This window comes from Plasmodium chabaudi (assembly GCF_900002335.3).
Source record: "Plasmodium chabaudi chabaudi strain AS genome assembly, chromosome: 7".
In the NCBI taxonomy this organism is placed as follows: domain Eukaryota; phylum Apicomplexa; class Aconoidasida; order Haemosporida; family Plasmodiidae; genus Plasmodium; species Plasmodium chabaudi.
The window spans coordinates 651,972-671,816 of NC_030107.2; the positions used below are offsets into that span (position 1 = coordinate 651,972).

The window sequence follows — 19,845 nt, forward strand, 5'->3', positions numbered from 1 at the left end:
TTATATGCATACTTTTTTATAGATATATTTTCGTTGATTGTGTTTTATAAAGTGTCTTTTCCTTTGTAATTTAACTGCACATTCTTTATATTTTCAATCTTCCTTTCATAACATTTTATCTTTTTTTCCACGGATAACTAAAAAGGTAGAAACATATACAAGCATGCATGTGTTACATATGTACATGTACAAAGAGATAAACAAAAAATAGATATTACAATTTCTTTGTTTAAATTTATGAATTCAATGACTGAAAACTTTCCAGCAGTGTCTATATGCTCGTAATTATTTATCCTAACAAATACAATTTAAAATAAAACGAAATAATGCCATCAAAAATGGGTAGACATGTATAATGACATAATCATGCAAACAAAAGAATAATATATAAACCATGGGGATTGAAACTGATGATTTGTTTTGTCTGCCCCTTACTTGTTTGAACTTTCGTTGGTTTTGTTAATTTGATTTGTAAGGTTAATAATTAATGAGTCCATCTCATTCAATGTAACATTATTTTTTTCTAAATTTGATAAAATTTCTTTTTCCTTTTTTTCACTTTCGGATATTTCATTATCTATTGTGTTAATATCACTTATCAGTTTTCCTATAAATAAAATTAATTAAAAAATATTGGAAAAAAATATTGGAAAAAAATATTGGAAAAAAATAAAATAGAATAGACACACAGATTTGTAGAAAATTTGTTTTCTTACTGAGATGAGCATAATCACTTTCATGAGTTCGCATAAGATGATCATAATTTAGTTTTTTATTTCTAATTAATACATGTAGATATAAAAAATCGACAGTATTTATATCTTTATTATTTGATAAAATATATTTAATATCTGTATATTTTTTTTTATACAAATTAATTAATGTATTATTTGTTTTTTGAGATTCTTCAATTTTTTTTTTTTGTTTATTCATTATATTATTATAAAACTCATTTATTGTATTAGATTTTTTCATTAGAAATTTATTTTTTTTTATATTTTCTTTCATTATTTGATAATTTTTTATTTCATCATTAATATCAAATAAAAATATTTTACTTTGACATATCACTGAATTTACAATAATTTTCGCATTCTCAAAATATAGGGTTAATTCTTTTATTTCATTTTTTATTTTTTCAATCTCGTTGAATATAAGTTGTTGCTTTCCCATCAAGTTTAGTTCCTTAGCTACGATACACACCAAAACAATAAGACATCATGACTCGACGAATATTTTTCATGTCGTACGTTTTTCTCGCGTTTTTTTCACTTACTAGCCATTTTTTGGGGGATATGTGCCTCCTCAGTCTGAAAAAAATTATCAGTCGAACTTTCTTCATTCCAGTGCAAGCAAATATTTTTCTCTTTGTTTAAACATGCATTTCTGTTTTCTTCCATTTCGTCTTCTGCCACTTCTTCTGCCATTTCTTCGTCTTTGTCTTGCTCCGAAATATTCACAACTTTATTGGAATTGAAAAAAGAGAAAAAAGTGATAAAGGACTAAAAAATTATGCACACTTAAATTTTCAAAACTATTTTCGCATAAATGTTGCATATATGAACTAATTTCTTAACCTTTCACCTCGTCCGTATTCTCCACACTGTCAACGCTGTTACCATTCTCAACGATGTCAACACTCTCCGCATTGGCGACCTGTTTATTATTTGCCTCCCTTTTTGTGTCAACTATTTCATTAATATTTACATCATATACTGGGTTTTTCATTTGGTTTTTTGTCTGATTTTTTGCTTGGCTTTTTTTTTTTTCACAATTTTCGCTAGTCTTTAAAACTGCGCAACCATTCAATGCAATATCATTATTACTTACCAGTACATTTTTACAAATCTCTTTAGGCTTTAATATAGAATCATTTACTAACTTTTCGAGATTATTCAAAAAGTTTCCATCATTATTTATGCAATTAAAATCTTCTTCATCTTTATATAACGTTGTACAAACATAATGTATATATTCTATAACTTTTAATATTTTTTTTTTTTCTTCATATTTTTCAATTAGACACAAAAAGGCTTCATTTTCAAGTTCAATATGTTTGGTCTCCCTCTGAAAATAGCCAAATAAAAAACAGCCAATGTATTTTGTGTAAATATATATATGCTAGCTATTACTCTCTCCTTTTCAGCAAAACTACTACCTATTCACTAATTTGGCATATAAAATATAGTACCTTTATGGCCTCATTTTTCGATATCAAATCTTTTAATATTAATTTTTTATCATCCAATAAATAACTCATGATTTAAACTTTTAAAAATGTTTTTATTTTAAATAAGTCTTACATGTAAAATTAAAAAAAAAAAAAAAAAAAAAAAAAAAAAAAATAGCTAAATAAATATAGACATATAGCTATATATTATTATGTCCATTTTGGAATATCAGCTTTTTATAAAATGTGTAAATCAATTTTAATTAAGTCCAATTAATGTTATATAATTTGTTTATATAATTTATTTCGTTTTAATTTGCTTAATATATTTAAATCGAAAAAGGAAGAGAAGCTTATGAAAATTTTAGCACTAAAAAAAATACCTCGTAAAACATACTTATATATGTCCATATTTGCATAACTTTATAAACATTTTTTTAATAAACTTTAAACTTGTGAATATTTTATTTTATTAAATGCTACAAATAATATATTTTTTTAATTTATCATATGCATATTTTATTTTATAAATATAGAGAAAATGTATGCTCTTTCAAATAATACAAAGAGAAAAGTAACTATAACTATGCTCGCAATTCAAGCGCGTTTGGCCATATACAACATCCTACTATAAAAAATTGTATACACACACATATGTACATTCTTCCATATGTTGTTAATATAATTTAAAAAATTGAGAATAAACTTTTGTCTATATATGGGACCTTAATCTTTTTATTTTCATTACTAAACATAGTACACCATTTTAATAACAATTTACATGTTTTCTAAAAAATTACCAATTCTAATTTATAAAACATGTACTATACGCTTTAGTATTTTGCCTTCTCTCCTATAGCCTATCAATTTTGTTTTCCGTTTATACAACTTATGTTTAAAGTTTGAATAAACAATCGGTATAGTATTACAAATATAAGGTAGTGAGATAGTAAGGGGAAACATATGTACATCCATTACATGGATATATATGCTAACCATTTGAAAAATAAAAGAAAAAATTGTATAAAACAAAATGTTTACACATGTTGATATGCCATATTATATATACTAACCATTTTTCAAAACCTCATTCTCAATTTTTTTAAACTATTATTTTGGTTAAGTACAAAAACAGGATAAGAAATAAATTTTAAGAAAAAAATAAAATAATAATACTGAACTTTATATGGTATAACATATGATAAAACATTTTTTATTTTTCCCTTGTGTATTCCCCCTTACCCTGTTTAAGCTTCTTTGTAATAAAAAAAAAAATTTCAAATTTGGTAGCGAAGGGAAAATATATATTTATAGCCACGCATATGAAAAAAAAAATATTTGAAATATTTATAAATATTTCTATAAGTAGTTATATTTTTCTTTATCTATATATTATGATTTATTTTTTTTTTTTCTGATTTCTCAAAAGAAATGCCAAAAGTGATGGAGAAAAATAATTAGGAAAATTTTTCATTTTATTAAATAGTTAACTACAAAATTGTTATAAATCATATATTGTATATAATATATATATATACAGCATTTTCAGCATATAATAATATGTAATATTTTTAAGTAACATTGATATTTTATACAAATTTAAACAAAAAAAATATTGATAAATATTTATAAAGAAAACAAGTATGGCACTAACAGTGGGGAAAGCAGGACCAGCTTCGGATTTTAGAAAGTTTATGGAAAAACGATTACAAAGTAAAAGATAAATATTACATCCATACATACATTAGTTACACAAATATGGGTATATTGTTGTTTGCCCATAAATGTTTAAAAGTAGCTAGCCAAAATAGGAGTTAAATATACTCCAATTTTCGCTACATATACATATGTATAATCATTTATCTTTACCTCCTTTTTTACTTTTTTGCAGTTTACTTAAATGGAAATAGACTGATAGTTGGTGTTTTGAGAGGATATGATACCTTTATGAACTTAGTATTGGATAATACAGTGGAAATTAAAAAAGACGAAAATATTGAAATTGGCATTGTTGTTATACGAGGAAATAGTATATCCTATTGGGAATGTTTAGATAAAGTTAATATTAAATAATTTTATTCTCAATTCAGATTTTTTTTAATATTTTCTTACTGAGCATTCATAAAATGCATATATATATTTAACTTGTTAATTTTTGTGTTATTTATATGCCCTTTGCATATTTAAAAAAATTGTTTAAATAATACTGACTATATAGTTAATTAAACAAATGAAAAATATAAATATTACAAAAAAATAAAGGACACATCCCATTCATAAGTCATGCATACCTACATACATGCACATGCGTAATGGTAACCAAATCATGCAACAGTTATGCCCCTAAAACGTCAAGACAAATTTTCAAACAACAAGCTTTACATAAAATTTTAAAAACTTTTATCATATTATTCACATAGCTATGCTAATTTAATTTAATTAATTTTTTTGTTTAACATGATGAATATTTTCCCATGCTTTTTTTATTTTTAACATGGTATTTTGATCAATCACTGTTTTAATCTTCGCTTTTGCGTTTTGCAAAATGAACACAAAACAATCACAATTCGAAATATATTCTTCTTCCCTAAAATAAAAAATAATAAACAAAATAAACAAAGTGCACACAAATAAATGAAATACCCTCATCATAATCAAAAAAATTATGAACAAGTCATAATTTTTACAACAACAACATGAACGTTAATATATTTTTTTTTGAGAGCGAACTTTTTTTAATTTCTTTTTCTTTTACCTAGTCTCAAACAAACTTGTCGAAAATGTGTACAAATCACGTTTTAGTAAAAAGAAACTCGACAAATAAGGAGAAGATAATAATAATTCGTAGAAATAATTTTTATCATTGATCAATGGAATAATTAAAAAAAAAGTTAGTTCATATTCTTCCTTTTTCAAATTGTATAAAATATATACGATTAATTTATTAATTAGGAATATGTCAAATGGTGGATTAACTTCATAAACTCCATTTTGAAAATTAAAATTAAAAAAGTTTCCTGTACTTCCAAAAAAAGTATCTATATCAGGAAAAAAAGAGCAATATTTTTGTAAAATTGCATTAAATGGGGATGAAAAACATTCCCTCTCTACTTTCAATTTCTTATACAATAAGGTCATTACTCTCTTTGGGATGCAACTCTAGTAAAAAAAAATATAGCATAGGTATATGTATATATATGGTGTCTATATGCGTACGTATGTACAGATAATATGATAGACCGAACAAAAACCTGTGAATTACCTGCAATCCAGAATGCTTCGTACTTCCTAGCAAGGTGTGATACCTCATTAACAAGAATAATGTCAAATAGTAGAAATTTTGTACAAGCATATTGTTTCTGTTTTTAATTAAAATTCCATTCTGCTTATAAAAACAATCATGATCATTTTTCTCTGTGTTTATATCTTTTTTTATACAGCCATTCTCTACAATTAAATATTTTTTCAAACATTCTATGCACATACAATATATATGGTTGAACAAGTATGAAAAAATTAAGGGGTTATAATTATAAAAAAAAAAACAATATCTGTGAAATAATATGCACAGGTTAATATATTTTATTTTATATGTTTTTTTTAAACTATACATATTTTCGAAAACGGTATATTTTTTTCCATTAAATTCGTAATATATATTTTCTTTCCATGAGTTATTATCCTTATCTTTATTTTTCAAACTCAAAAATATAAAATATTTTTTTGCTTGCATATCAAAATCGTTATTATTAATGTGTATATAAATATTTGGAAATAATATTTTTACATTTTTATACATTATGTTTATATATTTTTCTAAAATATAATCATTTCTATTATTTGTTATATTTCGATTGGCTATTAAATTAAGCCAACATTCTCTGTCTATTTTATTTTTTCTATTTTCAAAGCTAATATTTATTCCTCTTTTAAAAAAAAAAGAATATAAAGCACCAAATAATTTGGTCTTGTTATATATAATATGACAACTCTCTTTTCTTACAACATCAATATTATTTATTATGTTTTTTCTCATATGATTATGCTTATGCACATTTATTATATTTTGCAATTTAAATAATATTTGAAGATTTAATCTATTATATGTAAATATATTTCTCTTTAAATAAAAAAGTAGCTTAATAATTTTTGTCTTGAAATTTTTTAATTTTTTTAAAATTATTTTTTTTTCTCCATCATTGTATATGATATTTAATAATTTGTAATATGTGTGTAAATATATTTTTTTATAAAATGTATTTAAATTTTTAGTACGTTCCCTATATTTTTCTCTTTTCCCTATATTTGATATTTGTCGACGATACTTGCATATTTTCTCTTCTCTTGTATTTTGTAAACCTTTTTTATCCTCACGATTTTTGCGTGACAAAAAAAGTGAAAAACGTATCATAAATAAATAGGTGTACAAATTTATATGCATAATACTTGTTCTATATAATTTGTCTAAAAAATAAAATAAAAAAGTTTTGAAATTCTCCAAAAATATTTTTATCTTTTCATTCACAAACTCATATAAATTATTTTCATATGAACATGTACATATTGCACTATCCATTTTTATTTCCTCGGTGCAGTTATTTGTTATTTTCTCGTCTTTCATATTTATTGCTTTATTCAAATTAGATAAATATACACATTTTGTATTCATTTTTTTTAAATTTTGTTTGAAATTATTTTTTATTTTATTTCTATTTTTTATAAAATAACAACTGTGTGTTTTGGGATGTGCATAACATGTTTTCACATTACCCAACTTAGCAAATGAAAAGTTACATTCTTCGGAAAAAAATAAATTATTAATAAATATATCAAAATAAGAACAAAGAAAAGAAAATTGTTTCTTTTTCAAATTCAACAAATCCATTTCTTTCATCATTCTTATTTCATTGGCGGTTTGTGTATAGTGCACCTGCACAATGTTCATTACTAAAAGAACAAGCATTTTTTTTTTCATTTGTAGATCTATATTTTTATCCTTTTTTAGTAAACCATAGGAGCAAAAAAAACATATAATATAAGTTGGTTCATCTACTGTTTCATTGCGATCATTATTTGGTGAGTCGCTATAAAGGTTTTTTTCTATAACGATGTTTTTCTCGTTTTTTTTCTCGTATTTTATTAAAAAATATTTATAAATCTGTTTTTCATCATCCCCTAATTTATCATGAAATATGTTTGAAATACAAAAATATGGGCATATATCTAGCATAATGAAATATAAGAAGAACAAATAAAATAAATATTTAAATGTCATGTGCTCATAAATTTTGTTCACATTTACTATGGTTAAATAAAACATATTTTCTATGTTTTCTCTTAATATGGATTTTATATAATTGAATAAAACTATATCGTTAGACTTTATTTTATTATTCCCACATTTTTCATAGGTAAAAAATGGAATAAAAAGAGCTTTAAATGCTACTAAAAATATATCCATTCTATTTTCATTATATAAATTATGACTATTTTTTTTCTGAACATGTTCATACTTTTTTAACTTATCAAGTATCAATAAATAGCTAGCTTTCGACCAATCATATTTTTCCTTCTCATTTTTTAAATTTTCGGTGTCTAATAATATTTCTTTATACACATAATCAGTTATCAACTCTATATTTTTATTAACCAAACTATGGTAAATAGAATGTATAACATTAAAATATAAATCGTTATAAATATATTTTTGAATTAATCTTTTTGTGTTCTCTATGTCTATAATTAAAGTTTTTTTTTTATGATCACTATTAAGCTGTTTACTTATTACCATGTTTATAAACATATTATTAGGTGGGTGATTGTTAACCTTATAGTAGTATAGCCTTCCATTTTTATAATTAAAAATATTACGATTTTGTTTACTATAATTTGGTACACACACAAAATAGTATTCATGTGATCTTTCCATTCTTTGGTTCTTATATGGAGTTTTCATCAAGCATTTTTCATTACTTATATATTTTTTTAAATCGTGTTTTATAGACTGAAAATAAATATTTTTTTTATAATAATTTGGATCTATTTTAATTATAAATTTAAGAAATTGATCTATCCAGAAGTTGTTTAAAAAATCGTTCCCTTTACATATGTTTTTTTTTCGATCCCCTTTCTTCTTCTCATTTTTAATCACGGTCTTTTTCTCCCAATGTTTTGTACACATACGACAAAATCGGTAGAACAAAAAATACAAATAAGCATCGTCATCCTGAATAATATAATTAGAATTGTAAATATTAAAATTAAATAAATATCTATTTATAATTTCTTTTTGCAAAAAATATAAGTTTTTATTTAATTCGTAAAAAATAATGTCATCTTTATATTGTTTAGTAAAATGCTCTTTTTTATATTCTATCCAAAGTTTATCAATTTTTTTATTTTTATGTCTGGGGTAGCTATTTTTTAATTTTAACATCATACCATAAAATGTTTTAATGTTGTATATATTTATGAACGCCTTTCTAAATTCGATTATTTTTTTCTGTAAATCATACTCTTTATGTACATTAATGAGGCCACATAGGTTTTCCATTTTGCCACCTTTTCTTTTTCTCTCCATTATTTAGTATGCTTTTCTTATATATGATCCAAATGTTTATCATTATAAATGTGTGTGTTATTACCTTAACATGCAATAATTTTATTATATAATATGACTCTGTTCATATAAATTTTACTGAAAATGATCATTCTTTTTTCCCACTTTTTTACTTTTTCTAGAGTATATAATGTTTTTCGCATGGTAATACAATTATTATCCCTTGTATTAGTGGATATTGCTCTTTTTTTTTCATCTCATTAAAAAGGGGAAAACAAAATCGGATGAAATCATCCCAACAAAGTGTATCAAATTACAACATCACTTGGTATGCAAATATATGGCTAGCTAGCTAATATTTTTTAATATGATTAATTAGTTAGTAATTTTATGCCAGTATGCATATTTAAAAAAAAAAAATTTCACTGCCGAAACAAACCAGTAACAGCAATAAGTTTTGAATAATAAAAGAAAATAGAATAATATCACACTGCACAAATAAAATAAGGAATCAATCATAATTTTGTGTCATAATTTTGTGCCATAATTTTGTGCCATAATTTTTTTCCATTTTTGTCACGATATAGCGATAGCATATTCACAATGAGGGGAGTAATTCTCAAAGGAATAAATGAACTGATCTTTAGCGAGAGTTTAACAAAACCAACTTTAGAAAAATGTAACATACAAAATCAAGGAACTGATTTATTATTAAAAGTATTGTCAGTAGGAATTAATAGAATAGATTTATTAATAAAAGAAAATAAATATCCCAAATTTCCAATGGGAAAATCTTTAGGATTGGAAATTAGTGGTATTGTTGAAGAGTCTAATAGTAATAAATTTAAAAAAAATGATATTGTTTGTTCATTATTAAAATATAATGGATATAATGAATATGTTTTAGCTAGTTCAAAACACACAATGAAAATCGATCCCAATAAAATATCTATGGTTGAAGCGGCGAGTATACCTGAAAGTTTTTTAACAGCATATAAATTAATTTATTATACCGCTAGATTTCCATTAATAAATAATAATGATCAAATTGGAGGGAATACAGAAAATATTGACACACTAAATAGGGAAGAGGAAACAAATAATACAGTTACTAAATATACACCAGTTCAAGAAAATGATTATTATTATTATAAACGATTTAATAACCAATTTTATGGCAACTATTTTGGGAAAAATGAAGTAAACGTTCTTGTTTATGGGGCATTAAGTAGTGTTGGAATTAATTTATTACAACTATTAAATTATGAAAAAAAAAGAAATATTATAAACATTAATAAAATTATTGCAATTACATCAAATGAAACAAAAGCAAAAATTGCTATGGAATATGGAGCTACTGATTATGCCTTTCATACAGATGAGAATTTTGTTGAAACTATTTTAAATATTTCAAAAAATGTTAATTTAATTTTTGATTGTGTAGGAGGTGGGAAAATATTTGAAAATAATTTAAAAATATGTACTAACGATACAGTCTGGATTTTATATGGTCTATTAGGTGGACCAAAAGTAACCAATTTTAATTTAGCACATCTATTGACAAAAAGAATTCTTTTATTAACATCAACACTTTATGATAGATCAGATAATTATAAAGAAGAATTAATACACTCCTTTCAACATCATATATTACCATTAATTTATAACAACACCCTAAAATTTTGCATTCATAAAGCATTGCCAATAGAGCAAATTGAAGAGGCCCACACTATTATTAAGAATAACCTCAATATTGGAAAAGTTGTTTGTAAATTTTGATATTATTATATTAGATTTATTATTTATGCCAAAAGCCGGCAAAAATATGTAATATAATGTAATTTTTCCCTCGTTTTTTTTCGTTTTTTTTTTCAATTTTTATTGCGCATTTACTTATTTTGATGCATGTGGAATATTATACATTTTTACATCCTAGTGCTTCATTTCGAATTTGTAGCAAAATACTAATAAACTTATAACATACAATTTGCACGCTTAAAATATATACTATTATTAAATAGTCATTAGTATAATTTCAATATTTTTTTTTTTGTTTTTTAACGTGATCTATTAAAATTATTGGAATGGCTAGTTTCACCCACCATCCCACATAAACATATAGGCTGTATAAACCTCCGTAATTTTATCATTACTATTTCTTTCTCTATACATTTTCCGTGCTGTTTTTTTATTACGAAAAACTGTATAAAATGGAAAATTTTGTTTCGGGATACCCTCCACCTCCATACTACTTCCACGAATATGAAGAAGCAGATACGGAAGTAGATAGTATTCTAGAAAAACACAATAATAATATAAACAATACACAAAATAGTTTTATAAATATAGTTAGAGAAACATATGATATTTATAATATTAATGATAATATAAAAGTAGGAATTGATAAAACTGATAAGAATAATATAGATGAAAAAGAAGCTACAGCCACATTGGAAAAAATAAATCATGAAGATGAAAAAGCCAAGTGTAAGTTTTTGTTTGGGAGACCCCCACCTATCCCATTAAAAGATAATTATAACATTTTTGGAATAAATTATGATACTGATCGAAAGGTCGAAGAATTAGAAGCTGATGATATTTTATATGATAATAAAAAAAATTATAAAGAAGAATTTATTCGATTATATAAAATGTATAAAGATTGTTTTTTTAGTCTATTTGATGATATTGTAAATACCAGAAAAAATGATAAAACCCTAATAAAGCAATTGATAAAAATACATACCAACTTATTTCATATATTAGCTAATTTAAGATATCACCAAACTATTAATAATATCATAAATATTTTAAAAATACAAATTAAAAGAAGACAAATAGCTATTGATAAAATGAAAATCAGTTTGTTCAATGTTTATAATTACATAGATTTTGTTCAAACCAATTTTTCAAAAAATAACATGATTAAAAATGAAAGAAATGTACTAAAAAGAAAGAATAACGCACACACACATATGGAAAACGAAAATGAAGAGGAATAGCTAAATCATATTTTAAAAAAAAATATATGAACAGAGCTAGCCAATTAATTGAAAAAAACTAGCTATCCGTAATTATTTTTTTTTTTAATACGATTTTAGCTAGTAATTTGTTATATTCCCTCACATGTATATACATATGTGTGGTATGCACATATAGTTGTATTTTTATGTAGCAAACTACGGGCAAGACAAAAAAAATATATTTCATTATAAAACGATTTTTCTATCCATTAATTAATTTTGCTTATTTTTTTTGTTTTAATATATTCATTATTAAAAAGTTGTGGCAATTCGAAAAAAACTTTGTGCTGCTAATATTTTGTAGTCAAACTGTTTATTCATAAATTTTTTTATTTTACTTTTTGAGTTTTTTTCACCCTCATTTAATCGTCATACGAATTACCGTTTTGTAGAAATTTAATCTTTTATATTATCAAAATTAATATCGCTTATGTTTCCATAACTTTTATCGTTGTGTTTGGTATTGTTTTCCTCATCGGAGTCACTTGGGTCTACTTCCTCATCATCCTCGCCTTCTTCATCAATTTTTTCCTCATTACCTGAAAAATAATATAAAATAGGGGTGTATAAATAGGTGCAAAAAATAATAGTAATAAATAAGGGGCAAATAAAATTAAACTATATGAATATATCATATATATATGTACACACCAGTGGATGGGGACAAAGCCAAAGAGAGATCAGAAATATTTTCGAAACAATCCTCATCATTTAATATTTCATCGATCATATTTAGGTTATCCTCATAATCATTTATATTGTCAAATTCATCATCTACATTAAATAAGTATTCATATTTTATGCTCTCTGGTATTGGATCATTACACTCAAATTTTGTTAAAATAAAATTTTTATATGGATCATGTTTTTTAACTTTTAATGGTCCTTTTATATCACTAGACCATTTCCATTCATTTATTCTTTTTTTTAATGCTTCTTTATCAAAACGTGAAAAATCATTTCTTTTTTTTTTTTCTAACCATAAAATATTCCAATTCTTTACCCTTTCAGGTATAGGTGCAGGTTTATTATCAGGGGTAGCATATGTAGGTAGCCATTTCATTTTATATGGATATACTTTTAGTTCATAAATAAGATTTTTTAAAGCTTTATATGTAAAAACAACATATCTATATTTTAACAAATTATATATATTAACACCTTCTACGTTTTCTCTTTTAATACTAGCTATATTTGCACATGCCCATAAAAAATTATCATTAACATCCGTTTTACCTTCATGCACTAATAATGCACTATTGCATTTGTTTCCTAAAATATTTCTCAAATATTTTACAGTATATTTTGTTTTATGGGATTTAATTAAAAAATTATCAACAACTTTTATTTGATCTTGTGCAAATTTTGCAGATAAAAGTATTTTCATTCCTTTCCATAAAAGTTTTCTATTTATTTTTGTTCTTTGATCAAATGGTCTAATTGGATGATTTTTAACTCCCAAATATCGACCACATGTTTTTCTCCAATTCATTCTAGCTTTGCCACTTTTTTTTTGGCTTCGATATTTTTTTGTACTCCCTGGCCATTCCCATTTATATAATTGCATTCTTTCCGTATAGCCAGCTAAAGCTGTTCTATAAAAATAATAACATTTATGTAATATATCTGATCTTATTGGGACACCAAATATATCATTTGGTATTGTTATAAATTTTATATTATTATCATTTTCATCACTTTCAAATTTATATATTGGAATTTCTAATTTACTATTAAAACCAACAGCTGGGAATGTCCAATTATTTCTTATTAATGTTTTTATATCTATAATACATCCTGGTCTTCTTATAATTGGGTCATCATTAATACTTGCAAAATGTTTTGGCCTTTCAAAAATAAATCCATATTTTTCTGAAGTTGAATTTTCCCTGTCCTGTTCAGAATTATTATCATTATTCATATTAAAAAAATCCTCACTTTTTAAATCGCTAGTATGCTTCATTTTTTCAGTATTGCCATCATATTTTCCAACATTATCATTATTACATGTTTCATTTTTTAACGTATTTACGTTGGACCAATTAATGTTACTTCCTTCCTCTTCATGCTGTAATTTCTTCAATAATTTTAAATCCGTTTTTTTTATTTTTTCCAACAAATCACCTGACCCAGTCATATTTTTTTTTTCAAAACTTGTGCCATTTTCATTTTGTGTGTACAATTCATTTAATTTATTTTTCAAGTTAAATGTTCTTATTCTACGTTTTTGAACAAATTTTGATGAACAAAAATTTAAAGTGTTTATAAAATTCCCCTTAAAACACACTTTGCTAACTTTTAAAAACATTATTGTAGTTTTTCTTGGGGTATTTTAATTACTGCTGTCCTTTTTTATAAAAAAAATAAACACACAATTATGTCATTTCATAATAATTGGATATAATACCACATGCTTAAAATTATAAATAATGCAAAATAAACAACAAGCATATATAGCAACTCACAAATATTTATATATTATTAAAAGGTAACAATAATATTACTCCATTCTACTTTTTTTATTTTTTATTTTTTACTTTTATTATGTATATTTATAAAATATTTAACTTGTTTATTTATACACTTTTGTAAATACGGTCGCTTTATATTTAATCTCTTTTACCTAAATAAAAAAATAATGGTAATTAAAGAAACCCGACACCACACTATATGCTTCTCTAAAAAAAATATATATTCTTTTCTTTTAAATTTTAATAATGAAATTATATACATAATATAACATTTTAAATTCTTAATACAATTTTTTTTTTTTAAATTACATCAACTTCAATAGAATAAATAAAAATTATATTTTTTATTTCCTCTACAATCATGGTAAAAAAAACAGTAGTATTATTTTCAAAAATCCAAAAAACATTTACTTAATATGTCTATACATAATAAATGGATATACGATGATAAATCTATTTCATATATCCAAAAGATACATATATTGGCCACCCAAAAAAAAAATAAAAACATTAAAGGTAAGAATAAGTAATAATTCGATTTATATAGTGTGTGCATATTTTGCATCCCAAGCTTGTATATGTATTATTATAATTTTAGCTATTTCCAAAGGTATAGAAACAAAATTAATATCTATACATTTTTTTCATGGTTATTAGTTTCCCTCGGGTAAAAAATGTTTTATTTTCATTGGGAAAAGAGACGAAGATGGTAAAGAAGAACCAGTCTTATGTTTTGTTGACAAGTATGAAAAGAAAAATGACAAATACTTTTAGAAGAAAAATAATTAATATATATATGTGTAAACTTGTAGGAATGTAATTTATATGCTTGTTTTAGCTTACATTATAATACTTGTATATCTATGCATTCATGTATTCAAATTATTATTTCCATTCAATCATACAGCCAAAACCATAAACTAACTTGGATGAACGAGGAAGAATTTTTAAATTTTGAAAAGCTGGTATGTGTTTTCCTATATATTATACATACCATGATATGCATATATTTTATCATTTTTCTATGGCTATACATAATTATTATGAATGTTTATGCTTTTGTAGATGCCTAGGCTAGATAGCTATTTTTCCCTTTATTTAGAAAAAGCCAAAAAGGTGAAAGAACAAAATATGCTAATGGAAGAAGAATATAGAAAGACCTTTCATGAATAAGAAAAATAGCAATTTTTTATTGTATTTTTTTAACATTCGTATTATTGTGTATTTTTTTTAAATATTTGCATATATACACATGTTGGGATATGTGTTCCCCATTTTTTCATGTTACTCCTCTTTTTTCTTGTATTTAAACAAAATTTAATAATTGGAGAAATTGTATATATGTATGTGCATATGCATACATTCTTAAATCTCTGTTTTGTTTAATATAACAAGGAATGAATAGTATAAACGAAAATAAAACATCAATATATATAATGTATATTAAATGCGGGAATATTCCTACGCAAACAAAAAGGTAGTGTTATATTCAAATAAAAAAAAAAATGTTACAGTAGCCATTATTTCAATCAGCAAGCAAATTTTCACATATATGTCAACATTATATATTTTAATAAAAATCCTCTTAAACTAAAAAAAATATCGTTATCTTAAAAAATATGGCTCTATCTATTATCTTGCATTTGTAGCATGTACATATGTCTATCCATATGTATACATGTCAATAGGAAAAATTGCCATCCTTTTAAATTTTACTAATAATATGCAGAATAACTACTGTTGCCATAAATATTAAGGTTGATATTAAAACGGTTTGTGGCGTTCTGACAAAGTAATAAAAAAAATATATATGTATGCATTATTACATGCACAAGTAAGGTATTCGAGCGTTTATGTGATCTAGCTAGCCATTTTCATAAAAAAAAAAAAAAAAAATTATGCACACGCTTACAATTTAAAACCGGGGGAATCATCTCCATAAATTTTTAATATGGTATTTCCACTGACGCTACCTCTTCCTTGATTATTGCTACTTGTTTGGCCACCACTTGGGGTTGGTCTTCGTCTAAACATAATATAAACAAAAATTAAATTATAAAATTATTTCCATATCACTTTATTTTGTGTTAATTTTAATGTGAATATTTTTTTTTATTTTAATATAATAGTGTATATATGTAATAATTTCATACCTTGCGGGTGTTCTCACACCACCAACGATTACTGGAGGAGTATTATTCATTTTGTTATATTATATGGATTAATTTAGCTACCAAAAATATGGTAAGTAAAAATTATACGAATATAAATATACAAGAATATATATAAATAATAAAGGGAATATGATAAATAGTATATATATTGAACTTTATTTTACATACAAAAATTATTACAAATATTTTTAAGTATTAAAATAGTGATAAAAATGTATAATCTAATATAGTCTTACTTACTAAAATTTTATGTGTTGTTAAAGTTTTTAAAATGTTTCAAACTAGCTTTTCCTTTATTATAAAATATTTATTTTTGTTTTATATATTTATAAAATATTTCTTATTTATTTGATTATTTGTATATTTTTTTTTTTGCAATTATTTTGGATATTATTTTGTGATATTTGTGTTAATTAATTGTAATCACCTTTTTTACGAGATATTACATACTATGTGCATATAATAGTTTTACTTCCGTTTCTTAAGAATTCCATTTAAAAATTAAGCTTACAAATTTTTTTAAATATTTTATCTTTATTTTATAAATATGAAATAATTAAAAGGGAAATAAAATAAAAAATGGTAATATATAATACATAGGTATAAGCTCATTTTATTGAATTACGTTTAGTAGTGTTTCCCCTTTTTCGCACATTTTTGTATTATATTTATTATTTATATTTTTTAATTTTGTTCTTAAATATATGGGCTATTCATTTTGCTAAATTTTCCTGCAATTTTTATTACTATATTTTAATATATAGTAGACATCCATGTATATTATTCCTATTCGTTCACACAATGGATGGATCAAAGGCATGGCTTATTGTATGTACCTTTACAGATCCACACACAAAGATCTTAATTTTGTATATGTAATACATTTTACAACTGTTATAATTTTAAATTTTTCAACAAAATAGGAAATAAAAAAAAATAAAATCCATAGCTTATATTTACACAAGCAGGGAATTACTTGAGAATTATAAAACTATTTTTCAAACCCTTATTTTTTTGAATTACCACACCTTATTAAATATATACTAATGAGGTTTGCCCCATATTATATATGCATAAATGGTTCGCAATTTTGATAAGTATGCAATAATATGATAACTTATGTTCTTATGCTATATAAATAAGCATTTTAAAAGTGATGTATGCCCAAATCTTAGGAAGCTTATTGGAGCAACATCGACACTTATATAACCATAGGTGCTATAACCATGTGTGGAAGATTTGCTTATATCTTTAAAATAAAAATTAAATGATCAAAAGTTAGTATGGGAAAAATGTATAAATAAGCAGTAGTAAATAAAAAAAAATATTATATACGCATGTATGTGTGCATAACACCTATTTATAAATTATTTACGAATTCAAAGACACTTTTACATATAAAGGATAAATAGTTAACAATGTATTAAAATTTAATATATTTATTATTCTCGTTCAAAACATAGCGTGTTTGTACATATATCCAATGCATATAATCTGGTTACATCCTATCCTTTATTTATTCATTATTCAATTGAAAATATTTAAATTCGTATGCCAATTTTCCCTTTGCTATAACTCTCAAAAAGTCTCTAATCTGGTGCATTTTTAAGTATTTTTTTGCCAAATACTAAAAAAAAAAAAAAAAAAAAAAAAAAAAAAAATTAATATGGTTAAATTATACATCCATACAATGTAGTGCCATATTTATGAGATATATGCACATTATATGTAACATTTTTTATACAAATTTGATTATTACCTTAATATATCTCTTTGAAAATGGAATGTGAACAGTGATATATATTTTGTAATCGTCTGATGATACTACTATCTTATTTTTTAGGTTGTTTGTTTTGTTGTCAACCTTTATTTTGTCCTTGAAAAATTGTTCCTATATTAAAAAATAAATAAAAAAATATGGCAAATGCATACAAAGGTACTTTCAAAGTATACTGGTAATCACTATGCATGTATGTATGTACGTACGTATGTACGCATGCCATTTTCCGTTTAATGAACTTACCAATCCGCTAATATCCAAAATGGTATCCTTGACTGGCTTAGTACAATCAAGAATGTATTTAACTCCCTTTGTACTTTTTACTATTTTACTTTTTTTTCCAAGAATTTTGGAAATTTTTTTTGCATTTTTTCCAGTAGTTTTTTTCGCACTTTTTACATCCTTTTTGGCTGCCATTTTGTTTTATTTTTTTTTTTATTTTAAAAATATGGATATTATAGTAAAAAGAAAATAAGATTAAACTTATATCTATAAATGAGTTGTAGTTAATTTAGGAATATTCATAAAACACAAAATAGTGTTATGTTTTGTAATTTATATTTTTATAAATATTTTTAAAATATTTTTTTACTTTTTTTACGCTATATTTTTTCTTTTTTTATGTTCCCAAATTGGCGCTAAATAAATATTATAATATTTTTTATACCCGCATAAAAATATAAATTGGCTTAATATGCATAATTTGTAAATATAAGGTGGAAAAACTATATCGTTTTTTTTTATAAATTATTAGATACCCTTAAATATTATATTATGTATATTATATTATATTTATTATATATATATATAACATTCCCCAGTCGTTTACTGCATATATAACATTTTCCTCCGCGCTAAAAGGAATTTTAATTTTTATGAGCAATAGGCTTGGGGGTACTATAAAAAAGAAAATATCATGTGCATTTATTTTTATGCATAAATAATATAATCTTATTGTCAGTCAGGAATACATATATATATTTTAAAATAATAATATAGTATGGAAAAAAGAAGGCGATAAAATTGTATAGATTTGTATAGGGTAAATTAATAAACCCTTTAAATATAATATGCACATAATAATATATATATAATAATAATTTTTTATAATTTCTTTATATATATATTAAAAATATTTTTACCGTTTTAAGCCCTTATCACTATTACATAATACCCCAATAGTAGGTGGAAATGCATTTTTTTACCTGCACAAGTTTTATTATAATGACAATGCTTTGTAATAAATATTTTATATCATATGTATATCCATTATATTATTATTATATATGTAGGAATAAATAAACAACCCCCTTTCTTTATATAAAAAAATACGAACATATTTATTTATGACCAATTTTTATATTTCTTGTTAAGCCTTAAAAAATTTTTTAATTTTATTTGGCTTATTTTTGTGATAAATAAAAAGTTAAAATACGAATGATGTTGTTTGGTATAAAAAAAATATCATATGTCATGAAAAATAAAGAAAGTAAAGAATGTAAAGAAGTTCATTTCCCACCATCTTTATGCGTATCCATAAAATATTACAAACCGATTTTTAACCTCCTTCCTATTCTTACATTTTTAAGCTTCTCTCAAAAAATTAAAAATATTTTTATTTCCATATTTTTATAAAAAATTAATTTTTTTTTATTTTTTAAATATATT

The 19,845-nt window shown here is 23.5% G+C and overlaps 9 protein-coding genes across 9 annotated transcripts; 4 read left to right on the forward strand and 5 right to left on the reverse strand.

The window, feature by feature from the left end:
- Window positions 1–44: 44 nt before the first annotated feature.
- PCHAS_0717500 (conserved Plasmodium protein, unknown function) lies at window positions 45–2,260 on the reverse strand (the record flags this gene model as incomplete). Its single annotated transcript, XM_016797684.1, has 7 exons — window positions 45–137; window positions 219–294; window positions 436–607; window positions 717–1,190; window positions 1,277–1,420; window positions 1,620–2,067; window positions 2,192–2,260. The coding sequence occupies 7 exons, from the start codon at window positions 2,258–2,260 to the stop codon at window positions 45–47; spliced, it is 1,476 nt and encodes a 491-aa protein (XP_016653613.1).
- Window positions 2,261–3,813: 1,553 nt separating this feature from the next.
- On the forward strand, window positions 3,814–4,243 carry PCHAS_0717600 (small nuclear ribonucleoprotein G, putative; the record flags this gene model as incomplete). Its single annotated transcript, XM_016797685.1, has 2 exons — window positions 3,814–3,883; window positions 4,062–4,243. The coding sequence occupies 2 exons, from the start codon at window positions 3,814–3,816 to the stop codon at window positions 4,241–4,243; spliced, it is 252 nt and encodes an 83-aa protein (XP_016653614.1).
- Window positions 4,244–4,609: 366 nt separating this feature from the next.
- On the reverse strand, window positions 4,610–8,723 carry PCHAS_0717700 (phosphorylated CTD interacting factor 1 WW domain-containing protein, putative; the record flags this gene model as incomplete). Its single annotated transcript, XM_016797686.1, has 3 exons — window positions 4,610–4,757; window positions 4,926–5,329; window positions 5,433–8,723. The coding sequence occupies 3 exons, from the start codon at window positions 8,721–8,723 to the stop codon at window positions 4,610–4,612; spliced, it is 3,843 nt and encodes a 1,280-aa protein (XP_016653615.1).
- A 609-nt stretch (window positions 8,724–9,332) lies between these two features.
- On the forward strand, window positions 9,333–10,508 carry PCHAS_0717750 (quinone oxidoreductase, putative; the record flags this gene model as incomplete). Its single annotated transcript, XM_740491.2, has 1 exon — window positions 9,333–10,508. One exon carries the CDS (start codon window positions 9,333–9,335, stop codon window positions 10,506–10,508), a length of 1,176 nt encoding a protein of 391 aa, XP_745584.2.
- A 431-nt stretch (window positions 10,509–10,939) lies between these two features.
- PCHAS_0717800 (mediator of RNA polymerase II transcription subunit 7, putative) lies at window positions 10,940–11,731 on the forward strand (the record flags this gene model as incomplete). Its single annotated transcript, XM_728577.2, has 1 exon — window positions 10,940–11,731. The coding sequence occupies one exon, from the start codon at window positions 10,940–10,942 to the stop codon at window positions 11,729–11,731; it is 792 nt and encodes a 263-aa protein (XP_733670.2).
- Window positions 11,732–12,148: 417 nt separating this feature from the next.
- PCHAS_0717900 (ribosomal protein L4, mitochondrial, putative) lies at window positions 12,149–14,060 on the reverse strand (the record flags this gene model as incomplete). The annotated part of the gene is made up of 2 exons (XM_016797687.1): window positions 12,149–12,291; window positions 12,404–14,060. 2 exons carry the CDS (start codon window positions 14,058–14,060, stop codon window positions 12,149–12,151), a joined length of 1,800 nt encoding a protein of 599 aa, XP_016653616.1.
- Window positions 14,061–14,667: 607 nt separating this feature from the next.
- Window positions 14,668–15,396, forward strand: PCHAS_0718000 (conserved protein, unknown function; the record flags this gene model as incomplete). The annotated part of the gene is made up of 4 exons (XM_016797688.1): window positions 14,668–14,739; window positions 14,881–14,966; window positions 15,131–15,188; window positions 15,289–15,396. The coding sequence occupies 4 exons, from the start codon at window positions 14,668–14,670 to the stop codon at window positions 15,394–15,396; spliced, it is 324 nt and encodes a 107-aa protein (XP_016653617.1).
- A 532-nt stretch (window positions 15,397–15,928) lies between these two features.
- On the reverse strand, window positions 15,929–16,426 carry PCHAS_0718100 (protein transport protein SEC61 subunit beta, putative; the record flags this gene model as incomplete). The annotated part of the gene is made up of 3 exons (XM_016797689.1): window positions 15,929–16,007; window positions 16,136–16,249; window positions 16,377–16,426. 3 exons carry the CDS (start codon window positions 16,424–16,426, stop codon window positions 15,929–15,931), a joined length of 243 nt encoding a protein of 80 aa, XP_016653618.1.
- A 1,487-nt stretch (window positions 16,427–17,913) lies between these two features.
- Window positions 17,914–18,594, reverse strand: PCHAS_0718200 (60S ribosomal protein L22, putative; the record flags this gene model as incomplete). The annotated part of the gene is made up of 3 exons (XM_736805.1): window positions 17,914–18,024; window positions 18,157–18,288; window positions 18,421–18,594. 3 exons carry the CDS (start codon window positions 18,592–18,594, stop codon window positions 17,914–17,916), a joined length of 417 nt encoding a protein of 138 aa, XP_741898.1.
- Window positions 18,595–19,845: the final 1,251 nt, after the last annotated feature.